The sequence below is a fragment of the Ovis canadensis genome, chromosome 3 (genome assembly GCF_042477335.2).
Source record: "Ovis canadensis isolate MfBH-ARS-UI-01 breed Bighorn chromosome 3, ARS-UI_OviCan_v2, whole genome shotgun sequence".
Classification (NCBI taxonomy): Eukaryota; Metazoa; Chordata; class Mammalia; order Artiodactyla; family Bovidae; genus Ovis; species Ovis canadensis.
Genome location: NC_091247.1, coordinates 93,082,659 through 93,102,329, shown reverse-complemented (window position 1 = coordinate 93,102,329; position 19,671 = coordinate 93,082,659). Strand labels below are relative to the sequence as shown.

Here is a 19,671-nt window from a genome sequence, read left to right as displayed (position 1 = left end):
AAAAAGAATTTATTGGGAGGGAGACTTCCCTGGTAGCTCAGTTGGTAAAGAATCCACCGGCAGTGCAGGAGTCCCCAGTTCTATTCCTGGGTCCCCTGGAGAAGGGAATGGGTACCCACTCCAGTATTCTGGCCTGGAGAATTCCATGGACAGAAGAGCCTGGCAGGCTATAGTCCATGGGGTCACACAGAGTGGACACGACTGAGCCACTTTCACAGCACAGCAATTTATTGGGATGTTTGTGGCTCAGCTGGTAAAGAGTCCACCTGCAATGCGGGAGACCTGGGTTCAATCCCTGGGTTGGGAAGATACCCTGGAGAAGGGAAAGGCTACCCACTCTAGTATCCTGGCCTGGAGAATCCCATGGACTGTATAGTCCACGCGGTTGCAAAGAGTTGGACGCAACTGAGCGACTTTCACTTTCACAACCCCTTGCTTTTAGATTCAACGTGAAGATGTGGGAAATGGGGCAGCATCAGGGAGGCTGACTGAGAGAAGACTCCCAGGATGTTCCTTGAAGACTCTTCCGTATCTCTGAAACCACGTATTACGGTCTCAGTCATGCAGTGGTGGTATCTGATCGGCTCTGGTGAGAGGTTCTGGGTGTGTTTTTGATTCTCTGGGCACGTGTTTTCTTTTCTACCTATGTGACTGTCGAGCGGTGCGTCCTTCTCTAGAGCAGTTGTTACTGAGGCTTGAGGTTGGTTCTTTTGGCCACAAGGTGGCTCTCTTCTTTTTCCATCTCTGGTTCAAGACCCTTGCTGCTGCTGCTGCTAAGTCGCTTCAGTCAAGACCCTTAATTCTGGACAAACGCTGCCAGTCATCTTCATTCAATAATCATCCAAACTGGGCAAGTCTTTTTTTTTTTCTTTTTAAAGTATATTTTCTTATTTATTATGTTTTTTATTGAAGTATAGTTGCTGTATACTATTATATGAGTTGCAGGTGTATAATTTAGTTATTCAAAATACTTCAAAGTTATACTCCATCTATAGTTATAAACTATTATCTAAATCCCCCATGTTGTGCAGCATATCCCGTAGATTATCTTATGCCCAGCAATTTGCCCCTCTAATCCCCTACCCCTGCATTGCCCCTCCCCTTTCCTGCTCCCCACTGGTAACCACTAGCTTGTTCTCTGTATCTGTGAGTCTGGTTCTTTTTTGTTACATTCACTAGTTTGTATGTTTTTTAGATCCTGGATATAAGTGGCAATGTACAGTGTTTCAGAGTGGGCAGCTCTTGTTGCACGGCACTAAGCAAGATGTTTCCACACAGCATTATCTTACTTGATTTGAACTGGCACAGATGATGGAGGGGGTCCCCAGATCACCCACCCAACTAGGGAGTGGCAGAGCCAGGGTTTCATCCCAGGGCTCATGATTTTACACTGGATTGATGGTTTGCAAGCCTTGGCTGCATGTGGGACTCACTTTGAGTTAACAAAGATACTGATGCCTGAGTCCCAACCCAAACCAGTCAAGTCAGGATCTCTGGGGTGGGGTGCTGGCATCTTTACAAACACGCTCTGAGAGTGGAGACCACTGCCCTAGGTCTCAGATGCACAGCTCTCTTTCCCTCCGTAGCTCCTAGGGAAGGGAGCTCTGGGCGAGGGCAGTGTGAGCATGCAGTTCTCCTGTGGTTTACAGTCAGATACACAGTGAGAAGTGGATTTATTTGTAGGAAATGCAAGCATGGGCCTGTCTCTTTGTACTATGTTTTAAATGCAAGCAGTTTGGAAAATGCCGTGTTTTACACCATTTCAGGCTATGTTTTTCTTTTGTCAGTGCTTCAGGCTTAATCAGGGATGTAATTTGTTTTTCTTAATTGCAAGATACCAAGAATTATCCTGAGAGAATTTTACTCCCCTAGGGGGCAGGAACCATAGCTGTTCTGTTCAAGGTTGAGTTCGCAGCATCCATCACAGAGCTTGGCATACGGGGGGCACTCAATACATTTCACTGGTTGGGTAAATGGATGCCTGAATGGATGAGTGACAGGCAAGGTTAGCCACTTCCCTGGGGATGTTCCCATTAGAAATATGATGAAAGACACCCGTTCTAAGCATTCTAGGTCAAAGCAGCAGTTTCAGGGACATCTCTAGGGAGCAGCCAGAAGCAAATGAAAGTGTTAGTTTCTTTGGGTGAGACTGACCCAGCTGAAGGGCCAGCTGGACAGCTTAATGAGGGAAAAAGAAGTTGGTAACCTCAGTAAGACAGGAAAGGAAACTAAAAGTATAAAATTGCTGCTGAGAGCAGTTATCTCATTTACTTTCTGAAAAGTGCCCTTTGGAATGGAAATGTTTGGGAAAAGAAGCCTGTCGTTAAGGTTGAAAAAGCAAGTTGGAGGGAACCAACTTGGTGTATAAAGTGAACTGTGTTACAATTAGTGAGAATGTGGCCATAAATTGGGATTTTATAATTTCTTGGCTTAATGATTTTAGTTTGTGGAGGACAAACGTCCCTTTGTGGTATTAGAGAGATTACCATGGAGTTTTGGTGTTTTGGAGGTCTTGTTCTTTTTTGTGGGTTTGGGCACAGGTTTGAGTAGTTCATGCAGCGCAAAAAAGACCCATTAAGACAGAACTGGACATTTACTGGATTTTACTTACTCTGGGTACTGGCACCTTCACTCCAATGGCCAAGCAGGATCCATGAGGTCGAGTACTAAATGATTATCGTACAAGTTATTTATGCATTATTCATGGAGGCGAAAGGTCAGCGTGAAAGATGGATGAATGAACTATGAAGTCTGTGCCACAGTTATGCTGTTGTTATTGTAACAGGTTTTCAGTTCCTCTTTGCTGGCCAGTTAGCTAGTGCTGACTGGTGTTCGTTTACTAGTGCTAATGCCTTGTCCGTGTGGTGAGGGGAAAGTTTAGGTTCTGTGGATTCCCTTCTACGTGTTCCTTCTTTCTCCACATAGGCTGAGGCTACGTCCACTTTCACCTCTTGTCCTTTCTCTGTTCACAGCCATAACTGGTGGCTCTCCATCGTAGCTCAGTTTTTAGCATATGACAATGGTTTAATAGCCTCAATATTTCAAGCATGCTTGCAAATCATGACGATGATAATAATAATAAACTCCATCCACAAAAGACAAAACATGTCGGAGAAAACACATGAAGTCTTCAGTAGTCTCACTGATGATCAGGAAAATGCAGTATAAAAATTAACTATTTTATCGGTCCAAAAAAAGGAATTACTCCTTCTCGCTGTTGATGAGGGTCCAGGGGAAATGAACTGTTCTATTAATATTATATATGAATCTTTTTAGAGCATTATTTGTCAAAACTTATCATAAATCTTATTTGTTAAAAGATATATGTTTTGGTCCAGCAACTATGCTTGCAAGAATTTATCCCAAGGAAAAATGATGGATACAGCACAGAGACATTACTGAAGAATATTCTCTGTAAGGCTGTTCATAGTGCTGAGCAATGGAAAGCATCCTGATTGTTTACTAACAAGGAACTGGTTACATAAATCATTATAGTTAGAATCCTAGGGATCCATTAAGAATAATATAGATTTTTTTTATGGGAAGGAGAATACTCAGAATTTAGTTTCCATCCATCACCGTACAGTTGACCCCCTTTACCCATTCCAGCCTCCCTCCTGGCCCTTCCTCTCTGGTAATCACTATTCTATTCTCTGTATCTGTGTGCTTGTTTTCCTTTGGTTTGGTCTATTCATTTATTTTTTGTTTTTGTTTATTTTTTTTCACTCACTTATGAGTGACATCACATTGCATTTCTCTTTCACCATCTCACTTATTTCACTTAGTGTAACCTATATTGTTGGAGATGGCAAGATTTCATCTTTCATATGGCTGAGTAGTATGCCCTTGTGTATGTATTTATACCACATGAGGTTTCTTTATCCATTGATGGCAGTTAGGTTGCTGCCATAATTTGGTTATTGTAAATGATGCTACCATGAACACAGGTAAAATGATTTTATTTTTATCTGTTCTTTTTTGGCTGTGCTGGGTCTTGGTCGCTGCGTGTGGACTCTGTCAGTTGCAGAGACTGGGGGCTACTGTTTGTCGTGGACGCAGGCTTCTCCTTGTGTGGCTTTCCTAGAGCGCAGGCTCTAGGTGTGCAGGCTCAGTCGCCTTGGGGCACGTGGGATCTTCCTGGGCCAGGGATAAACCTGTGGCCCCTGCATTGACAGGTGGATTCTTAACCCCTAGACCACCAGGGAGGTCCTCATATATCTTTTTGAATGAGTGATTTTGAATTCTTTGGATAAATACACAGTAGTGGAAAAGCTGGGCCACATGATATTCTATTCTTGGTTTTTGGAGGAATCGCTACATGGTTTTCTGTAATGACTGCTCTAATTTACATTCCTTCCAATAGCATATGGCTATTCCCTTTTCTCCACATCCTCACCAACACTTGTTATTTCTTGCTTTTTTTGAAAAAGCCGTTCTAACAGGTATGGAGTGATACCTCACTGTAGTTTTGATTTGCATTTCCCTAACAAATAGTGATGCTGAACATCTTTTCATGTACTTGTTGTCCATTTGTATGTCTTGTTTGGGAAAATGTCTGTTCAGCTCCTCTACCCATTTTTTTTTTTAACCAAGTTGATTTTTGTTATTGTTTTTGGGTTGTAGGAAATGGCAACCCACTCCAGTACTCTTGCCTGGAAAATCCCATGGACGGAGGAGCCTGGTGGACTACAGTCCATGGGGTAGCAGAGTCGGACACGACTGAGCGACTTCACTTTCCTTTCACTTTCCTTGGGTTGTATAAGTTCTTTATATATTTTGGATATTAACCCCTTATCAGATATATCATGTACAGATATCTCCTCCCGTTTGGTTGTCTATCTTTTCATCTTGCGATGATTTCCTTTGCTGTGCAGAAGTTTTTTAGTTTGGTGAAGTTCCACTTGTTTATTTTTGCTTTTGCTTCCCTTGACTGAGGAAACATTTCTGGAAAGATATTGCTAAGACTGAAGTCAAATTGTGTACTGCTTATGTTTTCTTCTAGGAATTTTATGGCTTACAGTTAAGTCTTTTAATCTATTTTCAGTTGATTTTTACCTATAGTGTGAAATAGTGGTCTAGTTTCTTTCTTTTGCTTTTGCATGAGGCTGTCCAGTTTTCTCAGCATCATTTATTGAAGGGACTATCCCCTGGAGAAAGGATAGACTACCCACTTCAGTATTCTTGGGTTTCCCTGGTGGCTTAGATGGTAAAGAACCCTCCTGTAATGTGGGAGACCTGGGTTCGATCCTTGGGTCGGGAAGATTCCCTGGAGGAGGGCATGGCAGCCCACTCCAGTATTCTTGCCTGGAGAATCCCCTACAGTCCATGGGGTCTCAAAGAGCTGGACACAACTGAGCGACTAAGCACACATTCTTTCTTTTGTATGCTCCTTGATTCTCTGTATAAATTAATTGTCCATATATGTGTATTCTGGTCTCTCGTTTCTGTTTCATTGATCTATGTATCTGTTTTCCTTCCAGTAACATGATAGCTCATTTCTTTTTAGTGCTGAATAATATTTCATTGTTTAGAAGTGCCACAGTTTATTTACCTACTATTTATTTATTATCACCCACTGAAAGCCTTAGACCTTTCATCCACATGTCAAGTACCAGGCTCTATCTCTTAAAATTCAGGGATAAATACCAAACTTTCTGAATGGTTCTATTAAGGCCACCCTAACTTAATAGAGAGAGGAAGCTTGGTAAGTACAATAATGCCCGCATCCCAATCCCAGAAACAGGAAGTATATTAAGTCACATGGTAAAGTGAAGTTAAGGCTGCTAATGAGCTGGCGTTGGGAATCCCCTGGCGGTCTGGTGATTAGGACTTGGCGTTTTCACTGCCGAGGGTGTGGGCTCAGTCTCTGGTTGGGGAACTAAGATCCTGCAAGCGCGCTGCATGCCCCAGATAAACATAACAAAAAATAAGCTGGCTTTAAGACAAGGAGACCATCCTGGATCATCTGAGTGGGCCCAGTGTAGGAGGCCTTAGAAGTGGAAGCGGGAGACAGAAGACTCCATGTCAGAGTAATGAACTGAGATAAAAGCTCAACCTGCCAGTGGATGCCGGCTCTGAGCCAAGCACTGTGGGGGCTGAGAAGGAGGCATAGTTTCCCAAAGGAGGGGGAGCTAACTCTTCGTATCAGAAATGGAGATGGGAAGAATGCTGGGGAAAAGACATAGGAGCTGTCTATATATACTATACTATATAAATATATAAATATTATATAAATATATACACAGTTACAGTTGGATATCACTATGGATATAGAATAGGGTTTCTTAGGTGGTGCTAGTGGTAAAGAACCCGCCTGCCAATGCTAGAGACATGAGACTCAGGTTCGATCCCTAGGTCAGGAAGATCCCCAGGTCAGGAAGATCCCCTGGAAGAGGAAAGGGCAACCCACTCCAGTATTCTTGCCTGGAGAATCCCATGGACAGAGGAGCTTGGCGGGCTACAGTCCGTGGGGTTGTAAAAGAGTTGGAAACAACTTAGTGACTAAAAAACAGCAATAACAACATGGACATTGATGTAAATGAATATATACATACATGTAGATATGAAGAATGAGCTGTGTGTATAGCCATTTTTATTTCCTGTATGGCAGATAATTTTTTTCCTTCTTGCTCACCTGGTTGCTTTTCTATAATGAGTACCATTAAAAAAGAATTAAAAGATACAAAAATAAGATTTGCATACTTTTCCCCAAGGGCCCTTTATAGCTTTCCTGCCATGAATTTGCCCTTCTCACTAAAGTCACAGGCAAGGGCTCTTTGGGGTAGTTGAGAGCAGGCTTCTCTGCCTGGAACACAGTCATCCTTCCCAGCAGCCAGGCTGCTCGCCCATACCCATTCCACACTGTTTATGATGGTGCCAGAGGGAACTGCCCGCTTACTGAGGTCTAGCCATGGCCACTGTGCCAGAGAAACAGTGCTGTCACCTGATGTGCTAAAAGAGAGGAGCTCATTCCCAGGGTCAGGGGGAGCTGGGGAGGCCCTGTGCCATGTCTGCAGCGACTTTCAGTCTTGAGAGACTCTTCCCTTCTCCCTGGGATGATGGATGCTGTGTTTTCCCAATAGAAGCACTGCTTCTGAGGACAGGGTCCTTGGCCGGCTCTCTCCTTGTAGCTGGTGCAGAGCAGGCATTCTAGGGGACAGGATGGATGAGGGCCCCCCCTTCCATTTCTTTCTTCTTGGTTTCTCTGTCCCATCCCCTGTTCCCAGGGCACATGTCCAGAGGATGGCAGGACATCCTTTGGCATCTGGGATCTGCTGGTCAAATCCCTCATCACATGACATGCAGGAGTCCCCTGCGAAGCCTGTGGAGCAGTCTGCTCAGCTGTTGTAACCATCTGCCTTCTCATTTTGTTCTCCCCTCCCCTCCACCCCTCTCCTATTCCCCCATCCCCTCTCCCTGGTTTTTTTTTCCATTCTGTGCCTTGGATGGAAGGACTCGGATCACCACGCCTTGGAGATGACTGTCAGCACTGCTGGGACATGTCAAATGGCCCGAGTCTCTTTTCCACTCCCATTGATTACGCCCACAGTGCACCTCCATGCACAAGGAGAGTCCCAACCAGAGAAGGAGAAAGTGATCAGACTGTGTCCTTCCTCCATTTTTATCCAGAGGTCTTAGAACCCTGGGAGCATGGCACTGGGGAAACAGGAAGTGAGCACCGACCTCCTGCCTCTCATCACTGTAGAGATTTTTGGTCGCTCTAGACCTGACCCAAAGCTCCTCCTCTGTTTGGAAGAGCAGGGATCTCCTGAGTGTCCAGGAGAACAGCCCTCCTTCCTGACTGGAAATTGAGGCTGGGACACCTGCCTTCTGCTTCGTCTTTTCTCTTCCTCTTTTCTCCTCTGGGCTGTCAAGAGAGACTTAGGGCACCCAGGGAGACTTCAGGAAATACCTGTGGATAAGCATGGTTAGAGGAAGGTAGCTCGTGATCCACATCTTCCCTGCAAAATGGGAAATGAAACTCCTCATGGCCAAAGCTTTTACAGAAATTGTCTCTGAAACCCCAGAGGGCCCACAGAATTGTGGTTGCTTCTTGCCCAGCTTCCTCATGCTGGATCAGCCTTTTGTCCAGCAATCAGCAAAACATCTACCTGCAGCTTCCATTTCCATCGCTTGAGTAGATGCCCCCGATCCCAGTCCCCTCCTCTGCACTGAGCCCTGTCACATCTTGGCGAGGCTTCCAGACCCTTTCCTGGGGCCACTGGGAGGGCACGTGGGCATTCCATCGATCGCTCATGCTACGTACCAGCAGGAGTTGGAGGAAAATCAACTTTTCAACAGAGAGGGAAAGGGTCAGACATTCTCAAGTGTTCTGTGGCAGCTGCTCTCTCTCAAGTGCCTAGGAAGGAGACCAGGACCCCCAGGGCGCTTTCTACCAGGGTCTTGAGTAACCTGGATTCCTTTCCATCTCCAGGCCCTGGGGTGAGGATGTGGGGCCAGGAACCAGGAGAAGAAAGGCTGAGGTGACTCTGGGATTAGACTGGGGAACAAGCGGGAGAGCCCAGAAACAGAACATTCTCACTCCTGCTGAGCCCTGGTAGAACCAAGGCTCTTCAACTAGATGAGCAACTTTAAGAGAGTTGGGCATGGTTATCACTGTCCAGAGACTGGCAGGGAGTTAGCTAACGTCAAAGCTTAGAGCAGACAGTAGGGCAGGCCTGGATGCTACTTGGAGAGGGAGGAAATGAAACAGAATGAAAGGGACACTATCCTGTGACTCAGCTTCCTTCCCAGCACTTGGAAAGCATGGTGTGGAGTCCTCTGTGGTTCCCTCAACTGGTCAGAGAAACAGCTCCTGTTTGAGGCCTACTCAGCATGCACAGGGAGCTGCAAGGGGCCTATAAGTGCAGTGAACTGGTCAGACAGGGAGGTGGGATCCTCTCAAATATCAAAGGCATCAGAAGCCCCTGCAAGTAGAGTTATTCCCTTGGTCCTGATCGTTTAGCCTCCAACCTTGGTCCCTGACACCAACCTGTTCTCCAACTCCACTGGCTCAGAGTCAGCGGGGCCAGGTCAGCTTTCTAGTCCTGTGGCTGGAGTTGTTAGGCATATTTGGATAAGATTTAAAATCACTCTTGATTCATGCTTTTACAGTTGGAGGCTGTAGAAACAGGCAGTGGCTTCCAAGAGACAGATTCCAGTCCACAGGCTGGAATTTCAGAGTTGAGTCATGGTTAGCCATCACCTATTCCATTCATCTCTCTTTCATGCATCCATCCATCTTCCACCCATCCATCTACCCATCCGCCCATCCTTTCATACATCCATTTTCTATCCATCCATCCCATTATCTGAACTTCCTTCCTCTTCTCTTTCCCTTCCTCTCTGCCCTCCTCTCTTTTCTATCTTCCAGGAAGTATTTGTTTAGAATATGTTTAGTACCAGGGCTTCCCTGGTGGCTCAGAGGTTAAAGCATCTGCCTGCAATGTGGGAGACCTGGGGTCAGTCCCTGGGCTGGGAAGATCCCCTGGAGGAGGAAATAGCAATCCACTCCAGTATTCTTGCCTGGAGAATCCCATGGACAGAGGAGCTTGGTGGGCTACAGTCCATGGGTCGCAAAGAGTCGGACACGACTGAGCGACTTCACTTTCTTTCTTTCTTTCTCAGATTTGGCAGACCTCTTCAAAGTATGAGAAATTTCCCAGAAGAAAACTTAGTCCCTCAGAGACGGACACCAAATCAGCTGCTGTCTGCCCTGAGCATCTCCCATGAATGAAAGAACAGCTCCTGGTCTGATGTTGCCGATCCTCCCCACTTTGTCTGAGACCCTCACGAGTGCAGGAAGCAGGGAGGAGAACCCAACTCTTACGTGTACATTTGAATCTCAAGTCCCAATTTATAAAGGGATACTGGCTTCCCAGGTGGCGCTAGTGGCAAAGAACCTGCCCGCCAATGCAGGAGATTTAGGAGAGGCCAGTTCAATCTCTAGATCAAGAAGATCCCCTGGAGGAGGACATAGCAACCCACTCCAGTATGCTTGCCTGGAGAATCCCATGGACAAAGGAGCCTGGCAGGCTGTAGTGCATAGGGTTGCACAGAGTTGGACATGACTGAAGCAACTTGGCACATGTCACCTAAGATGCCTTGACAACAGAGAGTTGAACATTTTATTGCAGTGGTCTCCTTACTGGTCTCCCTGCTTCCGGACCCCCCACACCCTGGTCTCTGCTTCAAACCATAGTCAGAGTGATCTTCCTTTAATGTTCCTGTCCTTGTCTCTCTACTGCCTAAAGTCCTTCACTGGCTCCACATCACCCATAAGCCAGAGTTAAAGCTCTTTAACATGACCCAAAAGGGCCTTTATGATCTGACCCCAAGTGCCCCCTTAGCCCATGCCCTCCCCACTCTAGCCATATACTTTACACTCTAGCAGTGCCAAACCACTTACAACTCACCAGGCACACCATACTTCCGGATACGCTAATCTCTCTCCTTGGAACTTCTTACCATTACTCCAGTCTCTGTGCTTCCTTTGATTTGTGCACATTCTGCTATCATTAAGCTCATCACCCGCTGTGTGCGTGCATGTTCATTTGTGTCCGACTCTTTGTGACCCTGTGGACCACAGCCCGCCAGGCTCCTCTGTCCATGGGATTCTCCAGGCAAGGATGTTGGAGTGAGCTGCCACGCCCTCCTCCTGGGGATCTCCCTGACCCAGTGATCGACCCGCATCTCTGGTGTCTCTTCCGTTGCCGGCAGATTCTTTACCACTGAACCACATGGGAAGTATTGTCATTCATTAGCTCAGGTCTTTCTTTTCTGGCTTCTCTGGTGGCAGAGGCAGTAAATAATCTGCCTGCAGTGCAGGAGACCCGGGTTTGATCTCTGCATCAGGAAGATCCCTGGAGAAGGGAATGGCAATCCACTCAGGTGTTCTTGCCTGGAGAATTCCATGGATAGAGGAGCCTGGCGGCCTACAGTTCGTGGGGTCCCAAAGAGTAGGACATGACTGAGTAACTGACACTTTCACCTTTTTTCCTACTAGACAGAATCAAAGGGAAACAGAACTCAGAGAGGAAGGAGGAAAATGACACAGGATGAAGACAGGTGAACTGTTTGAGTGTAAGGGCCATGGGTTATTCAGCTTTGCGTCTCAGTCCCGGTACAGTGCCGGCTATACCGAAGGCACTCAACATGTATTTGTGAGGTGAAAGGATGGCTGGCTGGATGATGGATGAGGGCTGTCTTATAAGAGGGAAAGCTTAGCCTGAGGACAAGATGGTTAAAGTGTCCATGTAACAGATACCCAGAGAAAATGATGGCCTCTTCTTGAAAAGTCAGACTTCTGAGGAGCGGACCGAGCTGCAGCCTAGGACAGGCAAGGTACCTAAGCCAGGAATGGGGAACTTTGGGATGACACAGTGAACTCCGGGGGTCACTTCCCTTTTTGTCTAGATAAAAAGTCTTTGGGGAGACAGCTGGCTGGGAGCACCTGTGCGGGATGAAGGCTGCCGACAGCGAGGTCCCTGACGCGCACTTCAGGGTGGACAAGCAGAACGTCTCCCTCTGGCCCCCAGGCAAGCGTCAGCCTCTGCTCAGAGCCTGCTCAGGGATCTGTGGCTGAGCTTGCAGTTGGCTGCTCCCTCACCAAACGCTCTCCTCTGCTTCTTGCAGACCCTCCTCCCAAGACATGTCCGTCCCAGGTTCTGGGGAGACTCCTCACGGTCCGCGCTGTGGTCGTCTTCCTGACGCTGGTCACGGTCACCTCTGTCCTGCTGCAGGCCATTCTCTGTAAGTCCCCAGCTTTGATCTGGGCTCGGTCTTTCCCGAAGGCCAGGGGTCCTTCCCCTCTCTGGTGGGCTCTCCCTCCTCTGGCTTTTTCATGTGTCTTGTTTCCCCATCTTTCCATGTGCAGTCAGAGAGTCCGCAGTAAGACCAGCCGCTTCTTCTCCTTCCTTTCCGGTTCCGGGGAGGTGTTCCTGACTGGGGTCAGCATGCCTGTGCTCAAGGGTGTGCTCTTTCTTCCCAGGGAGTGTTCATCCCATCTTCCTCCTGGGTCACTTTTCTCCTTCGTCTCCGAGCTCTGTGTCCCTTTGATTCAGAGCCTTGTGGGGAACCCCCAACAGTGAGCATAATGATTGTAGCTTCGTCCCCAACTGACTAGGCCAGGTTAGGGTTAAGGAGCACCTCCCTCCACCCCACAGGGCCCTTCCATGCTCTCTTCACTCTCCCGCTCCCACAAAGATCATGCGAAGGGAGGTGCCCTACTTCTTCACTGGATGTGTGGCTTATCTTTCCTCTTCTTCCTGCTTCGCCAAGCCTGCTTGGCCTCTGCTGCTAGCAGAAGCTTCTTTCTCTCATTAGGTCTCCAGATAGCAGACAGAGGGAACTTCTGTCTTCTCCCTTCAAGGCCCCAGGACACATTTGGACTTGGATTTAGAGGGTCGGAGTAGAATCTCTCCTGCTTTGAGCCCACTGGTATACTTTTGGTTTCTTCTGTGGCCTGAGCCTGTAGCCTGAGCAGACAGTGACAGCGGGTAGGACAGGGAAGGGGAGAAGTGGTTTCATAATTCTCCCTTCTTGTTTTCTCTGGAGAGGAAATCACTTCCAGACAAGAAGTCTGCATGGCTGGCCCCTCCGGTGGCCATGAGGGACCTATGGGCAGTCATGGGGGGGACGGTGCTTCCCTAGCTGATGGGCACTGTGGGGGTCTCTGGAAAGAGAGGGCTGGGAGTCAAGTGATGGGCCCAGCGTGACCTGGGAAGGATGACAAGGGGGTGACTGAAGGCATCTCTTTACCAAATGTGCCCTGAACATGCAAAGGAAATATAGGACTGGATTCTAATCCCCTCTTCTGCTTACCTATGAGCCTCAAACCGAGATCCCATGATTTACCAATCTTTGCATGATCTGCGTCTATCAGAGTCCCTGGCACATGGAAGGTGTGCATTCCATGTTTGTTGAATGAATACATTATGACTGAATAGAGGGTAGGCAACTGCTCCTTGGGCTGGGTCCTTGGGAAGCTTGATCCCATACCTTCCCTCCCCTTCCTTTCATCACCCTGGCAACACCCCACTCCAGTCCCTGAGGGTCCCTGCAGCTGACCTCTTGACTTTCTCAAATTCAGATCCCTGGTTTATGGGCACAATATCAGATGTCAAGACCAACGCCCAGTTGCTGAAAGGTCGTGTGGACAACATCAGCTCCCTGAGTTCTGAGGTCAAGAGGAACAGAGGTGCCCTGGTGGCAGTGGGCTTTCAGGTCCGGATGATGAATGCCAGCTTGGGCCGCGTAAGCTCTCAGATCCGGAAGTTGGAAACAGGCTTGAAGGAAGCCAGTGCGCAGCTGCAGGTGCTAACAAGTAGTTGGGAAGCAGTCGATGAGTTAAATGCCCAAATCCCAGGGCTAAAACAAGATTTGGATAAAGCCAGTGCTTTAAATGCAAAGGTCCGGGAACTCCAGAGCGGTTTGGAGAGTATCAGAAAATTGCTTCAACAGCAAAGTAAGTGACTCAGAAAAGAGCGTTGCAAGTTGGCCAGTGGCCCGTGGGACCTTATTAACCTCAGGCATGATGCCATTGGGCTGGTGTGTGTGGAGGAAAGCATGGGGATGGCTGGAAAGTTAAGAAGAGAGAGCTCAGCACTGGAGTTGGGGAGGACTTGGGGGCTGTTCAGGAGAGAAGGGACCAGAGACCAGCTGGGGCTCCCACACCAAGCCACAGAATACGAAGACATTACGGAGTCTCTCTCTCTGGGTCCAAACCTCACCATTTTCCAGCAGTTCCTGCCTAGAGCTCAGGGGCTCAGACACTTGTGATGGTCAATGGAGAGACGGATTCTTGATTCATCCTCTCTCGCTCTCCCTTCTCTGAGCCCAGAGACTCTACCAATCTCAGACTTTCAGGATCTCAGGGAGTGTCCCCAAGCTCCTACACAAGGACCAAAGGACCCCAGAGCCCAGCCCCATTCACTCTATTTCTGGGATCCTGCTCAAATACTCCCACCCAGCCAGCACCAGGGAAAGCAGGAACACCAGCGTTCACATTTCACCCTTGTTCCCAGATGACATTCTCCAGGTGGTTTCTCAAGGCTGGAAGTACTTCAGGGGGCACTTCTATTACTTTTCTCAAATCTCGAAGACCTGGTACAGTGCCCAGCAGATGTGTATATCGAGGGACTCCCACCTGACCTCAGTGACCTCAGAGCGTGAACAGGTGAGTGCTGTCCCGTGGGCACTAGGAAGGGGGTATATTGGTAGCTGTATCAGGCAGGATGGGCAATATGATGCTTCAGTGACAAATATTCCCAAATATCAGTAATTCTTCACAATTACTTCTCACTTACACACTACATGTCCAACAAGGGCCAGCAAGGGGTTTTGCTCATTGTGGCTACTTAAGGGCTTAGGCCAGAGGAGATTTCATATCAACATACGTTTCCACAATTGCTGAGGTAAGAAAGGGGAACATGGTACATTGTATGCTGGGTCTTAAAGCCTGGAAACAACACATTTCATTGGCCAAACAAATGACGCAGTATTTATAGCTTTAAAGAGGGCAGGATAGTGCAGCCTTTCCATGTGCCCAGAAAAATAAAAATATTTGTGAATAGCATTAATGACACCATCTAGCCCAAGAAGTCCTCTTCCTAGTGAGACAGAGTATTAAACACGCTGCTTTCATCTTAAGCAGGCCAGCAGAGCGGGCAGAGCCAGAGTCAGGATGGAGCCCCAACCCTGCGTCTGTGGGTTCAGGGGCTGTGGCTGGGGATGGGTGGAGATGCCCAGAGAGACAGATGCTCCGACGCCTCATCTCCGCCTACTGTCTTCCTGTAGGAGTTCCTCTACAGGACAGCAGGCGGACTTCCCTACTGGATCGGCCTGACCAAAGCAGGAAGTGAGGGGGACTGGCACTGGGTGGATGGCACTCCGTTCAACAAGGTCCAGAGTGAGAAGTAAGTCCTGAGAAGCCTCTGTCCCAGGCTGACTTCCTTGGGCTGGGTCCGGGCACGAAGAATTGGGGGAGAGTCCCATTGGCTGCAGGGTTTGCCGTCCTTCCTGTCCTTGATCAGCAGGAGCATTGACCAGAGATTTAACTGATCTCTGCCACTGATTGGCTGGGGAGCTGGGGACAAATCCACCGCTACTCCATGCCCTCTGGGGTTTAGCAGCATGGCCATCCACTCAGCCTTGGCAGGGACCTCATTCTAAATCGAGGTCTTTGCACTGTGGGTTCCTATAGGGCCTTGAGAGTGGGCGGGCTGTGTGGCCCTAAGTTGGGGGGAGATTGCAGGCTCAGAGGTTGATGGATAACTGGTCCCCTTCCTCTCAGGCAAGGAAAAATTTGCAACCCTACCACCCCAGACTGAAACTGGGGTTGAAGTCTCCATTCATTCACTGGAAATGCATTTTGCTTTGTTTTTCCCCTCGGTAGGTTCTGGATTCCAGGCGAGCCCAACAACTATGGGAACAATGAACACTGCGTCAACCTAAAGACGTCCTCACTGCGGTCATGGAATGATGCCTCCTGTGACAATACATTTCCTTTTATCTGTAAGCGATCCTATAAACCATCAGAACCGTGACCAGACTGGCCCCTGTGCTAGCACTTTAAGCTCCAGCGCTCATTGAATTCAAGGAAATGCTCCTCTCTCCTTTGTCCTCCAAGGTGATTTTGAACCTTAATTTTTCATGCTTTAAAATTGTCCTGAAGGCATCCCAGAGTCCATCTACCTTGGCTGGGAATTCTCTGGCCCTGCAGTAGATATCCTTTCCACTTCAGCTTCAAAGGCAGATGAAGTGGAAAGGATATCTTGGGTTGAAATGCAGAGGTGAGGGTGGAGAGAATGAGAAGTTTGCACTGCCCCAGTGAGATGGACCAGGATACACCATCTGGGGCAGCACCTTGGAGGGGTCCGTCCCTTTGGAGAAGCCTCAGCTTTACTGTGTGAAATTTGTGTACGACCCCCCGAGATTCTCTGGAGACCGAGATCAACTCATTTCCAATTGATACCCCAGAATTCCCAGTTGCTTTCCTAAGGGTTCTCAGTGGAAGAGCTCTGCTCTTGGTAGGCCCTGTTCATGCCATCTACCCGTGGTCCCCTTCATCCTTATCCTCTGAGACCTGAGCCCCTTCCTCCCTGGGACAGGCTTGACTGGTTCAGGTCAGAGGCTTGATGGAAATGTGTCTCTGCAGACCTAGACCAGTATCCAAGTGCTTCTCCCGACCCATCACTTGCTGGGTGCTCCTCCCCAGGTCCCAGTCTGTCTGTGTAGCTCCTCCGCCTTGTTCCCTGGGCCTCCTCTTTCTTCTGCATCTCCTCTCTTCCCAGGGGTCAGGGGAAGCGGCCTTCAGTAGAGAGGGCACCCCAGCTTCATTAGAATAAAATGCTGCCTGGGAATAGGCCACTCTCATTTTCTTCCTGGGGGTACAGGTGGATGTGTGGGGTGGAGGGAACATTTGCTCCACTGGATATGAAGTTCTGGGGTGTCCTCAGGAAACAGTTAGGGGTTCAAATAACAGTCAGAGTCCCAGCCCTGGAAATGCCGTAAAACATGAGCAGTACTTATTTTTCATTTTTGCTGAAATACATCCGAATAGGACTGCAGTGTCTGGCGTGTCACCACCTTCTGGCTGGTCCTTCTTCTTAGACATTTGCAGACCAGCTTCTGTTCTCTGGGTTTGCACTGGATGGGGAAATGCGTCAGGTCTCCCATTCTTCACAGAGGCCCTGATCACAGCCATCAGGTCCAAATATGCCATCCAGGGGCTGAAGCAGGAATCCAGGCTGCACCAGACAGAGCGGAGCAGAGAGGAAGCAGAAAGAGGTGCTCTGTGAACGCACGGCAGGCTCAGCAGAGCGGCCCTCCCCTCCTTGGGGTCCTCGTTAGGTGCCCTCTTTAGGATCCTGGGGGGAGGATGTTTTTCTTCAACAACTGTGACCAGCAGAGTGATGTTCTGGTTGTGAAGAGGTTGAACTGGAGGGATATTAGGAGGAAGCTTGAAGGAATACAGGGCAAATGGGCTTTTTAAAAATAGGTGATGATGAGGAATGAACAGTCAGTGATGGGGTTCATACAAGAGCATTTGCCCAAAGCTCCAGGGGTATCTGAAGTCTGAGGGTGAGTGGGGGCACCTCAGGGAAGTACAGACTGCCGAGCGCTCAGGATGGGCTGTGTGGGCACGGAAGGCATCTGCATCTTCTCTAAGAAATACTTGGCTGTTCTTACTCTTCATAATTTGAAGTAGCAAATTATGGGAGAATCTTATTTCTTCCCAGTGTCAACTACCTGCGCATAGCACGAGCTGATGGAGAAATGAAATAAATACAAGTGGTAGGCTCAGAGCTGCCTCTAGGGAACTATCTCATTGTGTTTCCAAACCTGGCTCTGCTTTCCATTGTACTGTCACGCCTGACCTGTTAGTCACCATGTCTGGGCTGCCGTGTTTTGTCTGTTCTTTTTAATTAAAAATTTAAAAAAAAAATTTCCTGGATGATTACATTTTATTCATTTTTTGATGTGGTTTTATTCCATTTTAAAACTGATTAATTTTAATTGGAGGATAATTACTTACCAATATTGCGGTGGTTTTTGCCATCCATCGACATGAATCAGCCATGGGGGCACATGTGTCCCCCATCCTGAACGCCCCTCCCACATCTCTCCCCACCCTCTCCCTCTCGGTTGTCCCAGAGCGCTGGTTTTGAGTGCCTTGCTACATGCATCGAACCTGCGCTGGTCGTCTATTTTACAAATGGTAATATACATGTTTTATTTATTTATTTGCTTTTGGCAGTGCTGGGTCTTTGTTGCTGCACACAGGCTTTCTCTAGTTGAGCGGGGCCTACTCTCTAGCTGTGGTGACTGGGCTTCTCATTCAGTGGCTTCTCTTTTTGCGGAGCATGGGTTCTAGGTGCACTGTGCTGTGCTTAGTCATACACTGTATGACCCCATGGACTGTGTAACCTGCCAGGCTCCTCTGTCCACGGGGATTCTCCAGGCAAGAACACTAGAGTGGGTTGCCATGCCCTCCTCCAGGGCATCTTCCCAAACCAGGGATCGAACCCAGGTCTTCTGCATTGCAGTCACATTCTTTACCGTCTGAGCCACCAGGGAAACCCAAGAATACTGGAGTGGGTAGTCTATCCCTTCTCCAGGGGATCTTCCCAACCCAGGAATTGAACTGGGGTCTCCTGCACTGCAGGCGGATTCTTTACCAGCTGAGCTACCAGGGAAGCCCACAGCTTCAGTATTTGCCGAGCATGGGCTTAGTTGCTCTGCAGCGTGTGGAACCTTCCCAGACCAGGGATCGGACCTGTGTCCCCTGCGTTGGCAGGCAGATTCTCAACTGCTGGATGACCAGTAAGTTCCTGCGCTGCTGTGCTGAGCAGCATGTGACCCCGCCCCACACTCCAGTTTCCTCCCCAAGGTAGGCGCTTGTCACTAGGGCAGCGGATTCAAAGGCTTGCATTTTTAGACCTAAAACTTCACTTATTGCCATGACATTTTTTGGGTCTTACAGAGCCCCCAAAGCCTAACTATGGGTTCCCCCACGCTCACCAGATGTGTTCCCTGACCTGGCCCGTTCCCCTTGACTGGACCAGCTGACCTCCACCCAGTTTTCAACCTATTGGGTTCTTCTAATGGCACCCCGCTCCAGGACTCTTGCCTGGAAAATCCCATGGACTGAGGAGCCTGGTGGGCTGCAGTCCATGGGGTCGCTAAGAGTCAGACACGACTGAGCGACTTCACCTTCACTTTTCACTTTCATGCATTGGAGAAGGAAATGGCAACCCACTCTAGTGCTGTTGCCTGGAGAATCCCAGGGAAAGGGGAGCCTGGTGGGCTGCCGTCTATGGGGTCGCACAGAGTCGGACACGACTGAAGTGACTTAGCAGCAGCAGCAGCAGCAACCTGCCAGTACAGAAACTATTCAAACAAGTCAGTCAGATCCTCTTACAGGAACCAGGGGTACCTTATCCTCTTGTTGCTGCAAAGCCTGTCTCCCACAGCCCTTGCTGGTTCCCTCTGGTTTTGGGGATAACCCCCATGTGGCCTGGCATGGTATCTGGTGTCCTTCTCCAGACTATGACTATGTGTGACTAATAAGATGCTGTGAGTCTTATCTGTCCAGTGTAAGATGCCATGCATTTGGCCATCTTGTACTATCAGGGACAAGAAATGCCTCCCTCACTGCTATGGGCTGATTGAACCCACCTCCTCACAGCTCTTATGTTAAAATCCTAATCCCAATGGGATAATATTAGGAGATGGAGCCTTTTGGAGGTAATTAAGTTACCAGAGTGAAGTCCTTACGATGTGATTAGTGCCCTTATAAAAAGAGGCTGAGAGCTTGCCCCTCTCTGCTTTCTGTGTTTACAACAGGAGGCTCTCTACAAAACAGAAAAGAGCCCTCCCCAGGAACTGAGTCCACAGCATCCTGACCTTGGATTTCCCAGCCTCCAAAACTGGGAGAAAGGAATTTCTTAGTTCCTGATGTTTTTGTTATAGCAGCCTGAGTTGACTGAGACACTCACTGCTGGGGTAAATAAGAAGCAATCAGAACAAGGCTGGAGAAGGCAATGACAACCCACTCCAGTACTCTTGCCTGGGAAATCCCATGGACGGAGGAGCCTGGTAGGCTGCAGTCCATGGGGTTGCGAAGAGTCAGACACGACTGAGCAACTTCACTTTCACTTTTCATTTTCA

The 19,671-nt window shown here is 48.4% G+C and overlaps 1 protein-coding gene across 2 annotated transcripts; it reads left to right on the top strand.

The window, feature by feature from the left end:
* Nucleotides 1-441: 441 nt before the first annotated feature.
* CD207 (CD207 molecule) lies at nt 442-17,446 on the top strand. 2 transcript variants are annotated; one of them, XM_069580498.1, is made up of 6 exons: nt 442-589; nt 11,635-11,751; nt 13,091-13,465; nt 14,025-14,176; nt 14,797-14,915; nt 15,395-17,446. In XM_069580498.1, the coding sequence occupies exons 1-6, from the start codon at nt 508-510 to the stop codon at nt 15,543-15,545; spliced, it is 996 nt and encodes a 331-aa protein (XP_069436599.1). In that variant the 5' UTR covers nt 442-507; the 3' UTR covers nt 15,546-17,446. The 2 variants fall into 2 exon arrangements, with proteins under 2 accessions (XP_069436599.1, XP_069436598.1); XM_069580497.1 differs by lacking the exon at nt 442-589 and adding an exon at nt 11,450-11,537.
* The last annotated feature ends 2,225 nt before the right edge of the window (nt 17,447-19,671 follow it).

Excerpts from the sequence above, each read along its gene's own strand:
- CD207 (XM_069580498.1), top strand. The coding sequence starts at position 508 with ATGTTCCTTGAAGACTCTTCCGTATCTCTGAAACCACGTATTACGGTC. Across the intron at positions 13,466-14,024 it reads AAAATTGCTTCAACAGCAAA|ATGACATTCTCCAGGTGGTT; the intron begins GTAAGTGACTCA and ends CCTTGTTCCCAG. Across the intron at positions 14,177-14,796 it reads TGACCTCAGAGCGTGAACAG|GAGTTCCTCTACAGGACAGC; the intron begins GTGAGTGCTGTC and ends GTCTTCCTGTAG.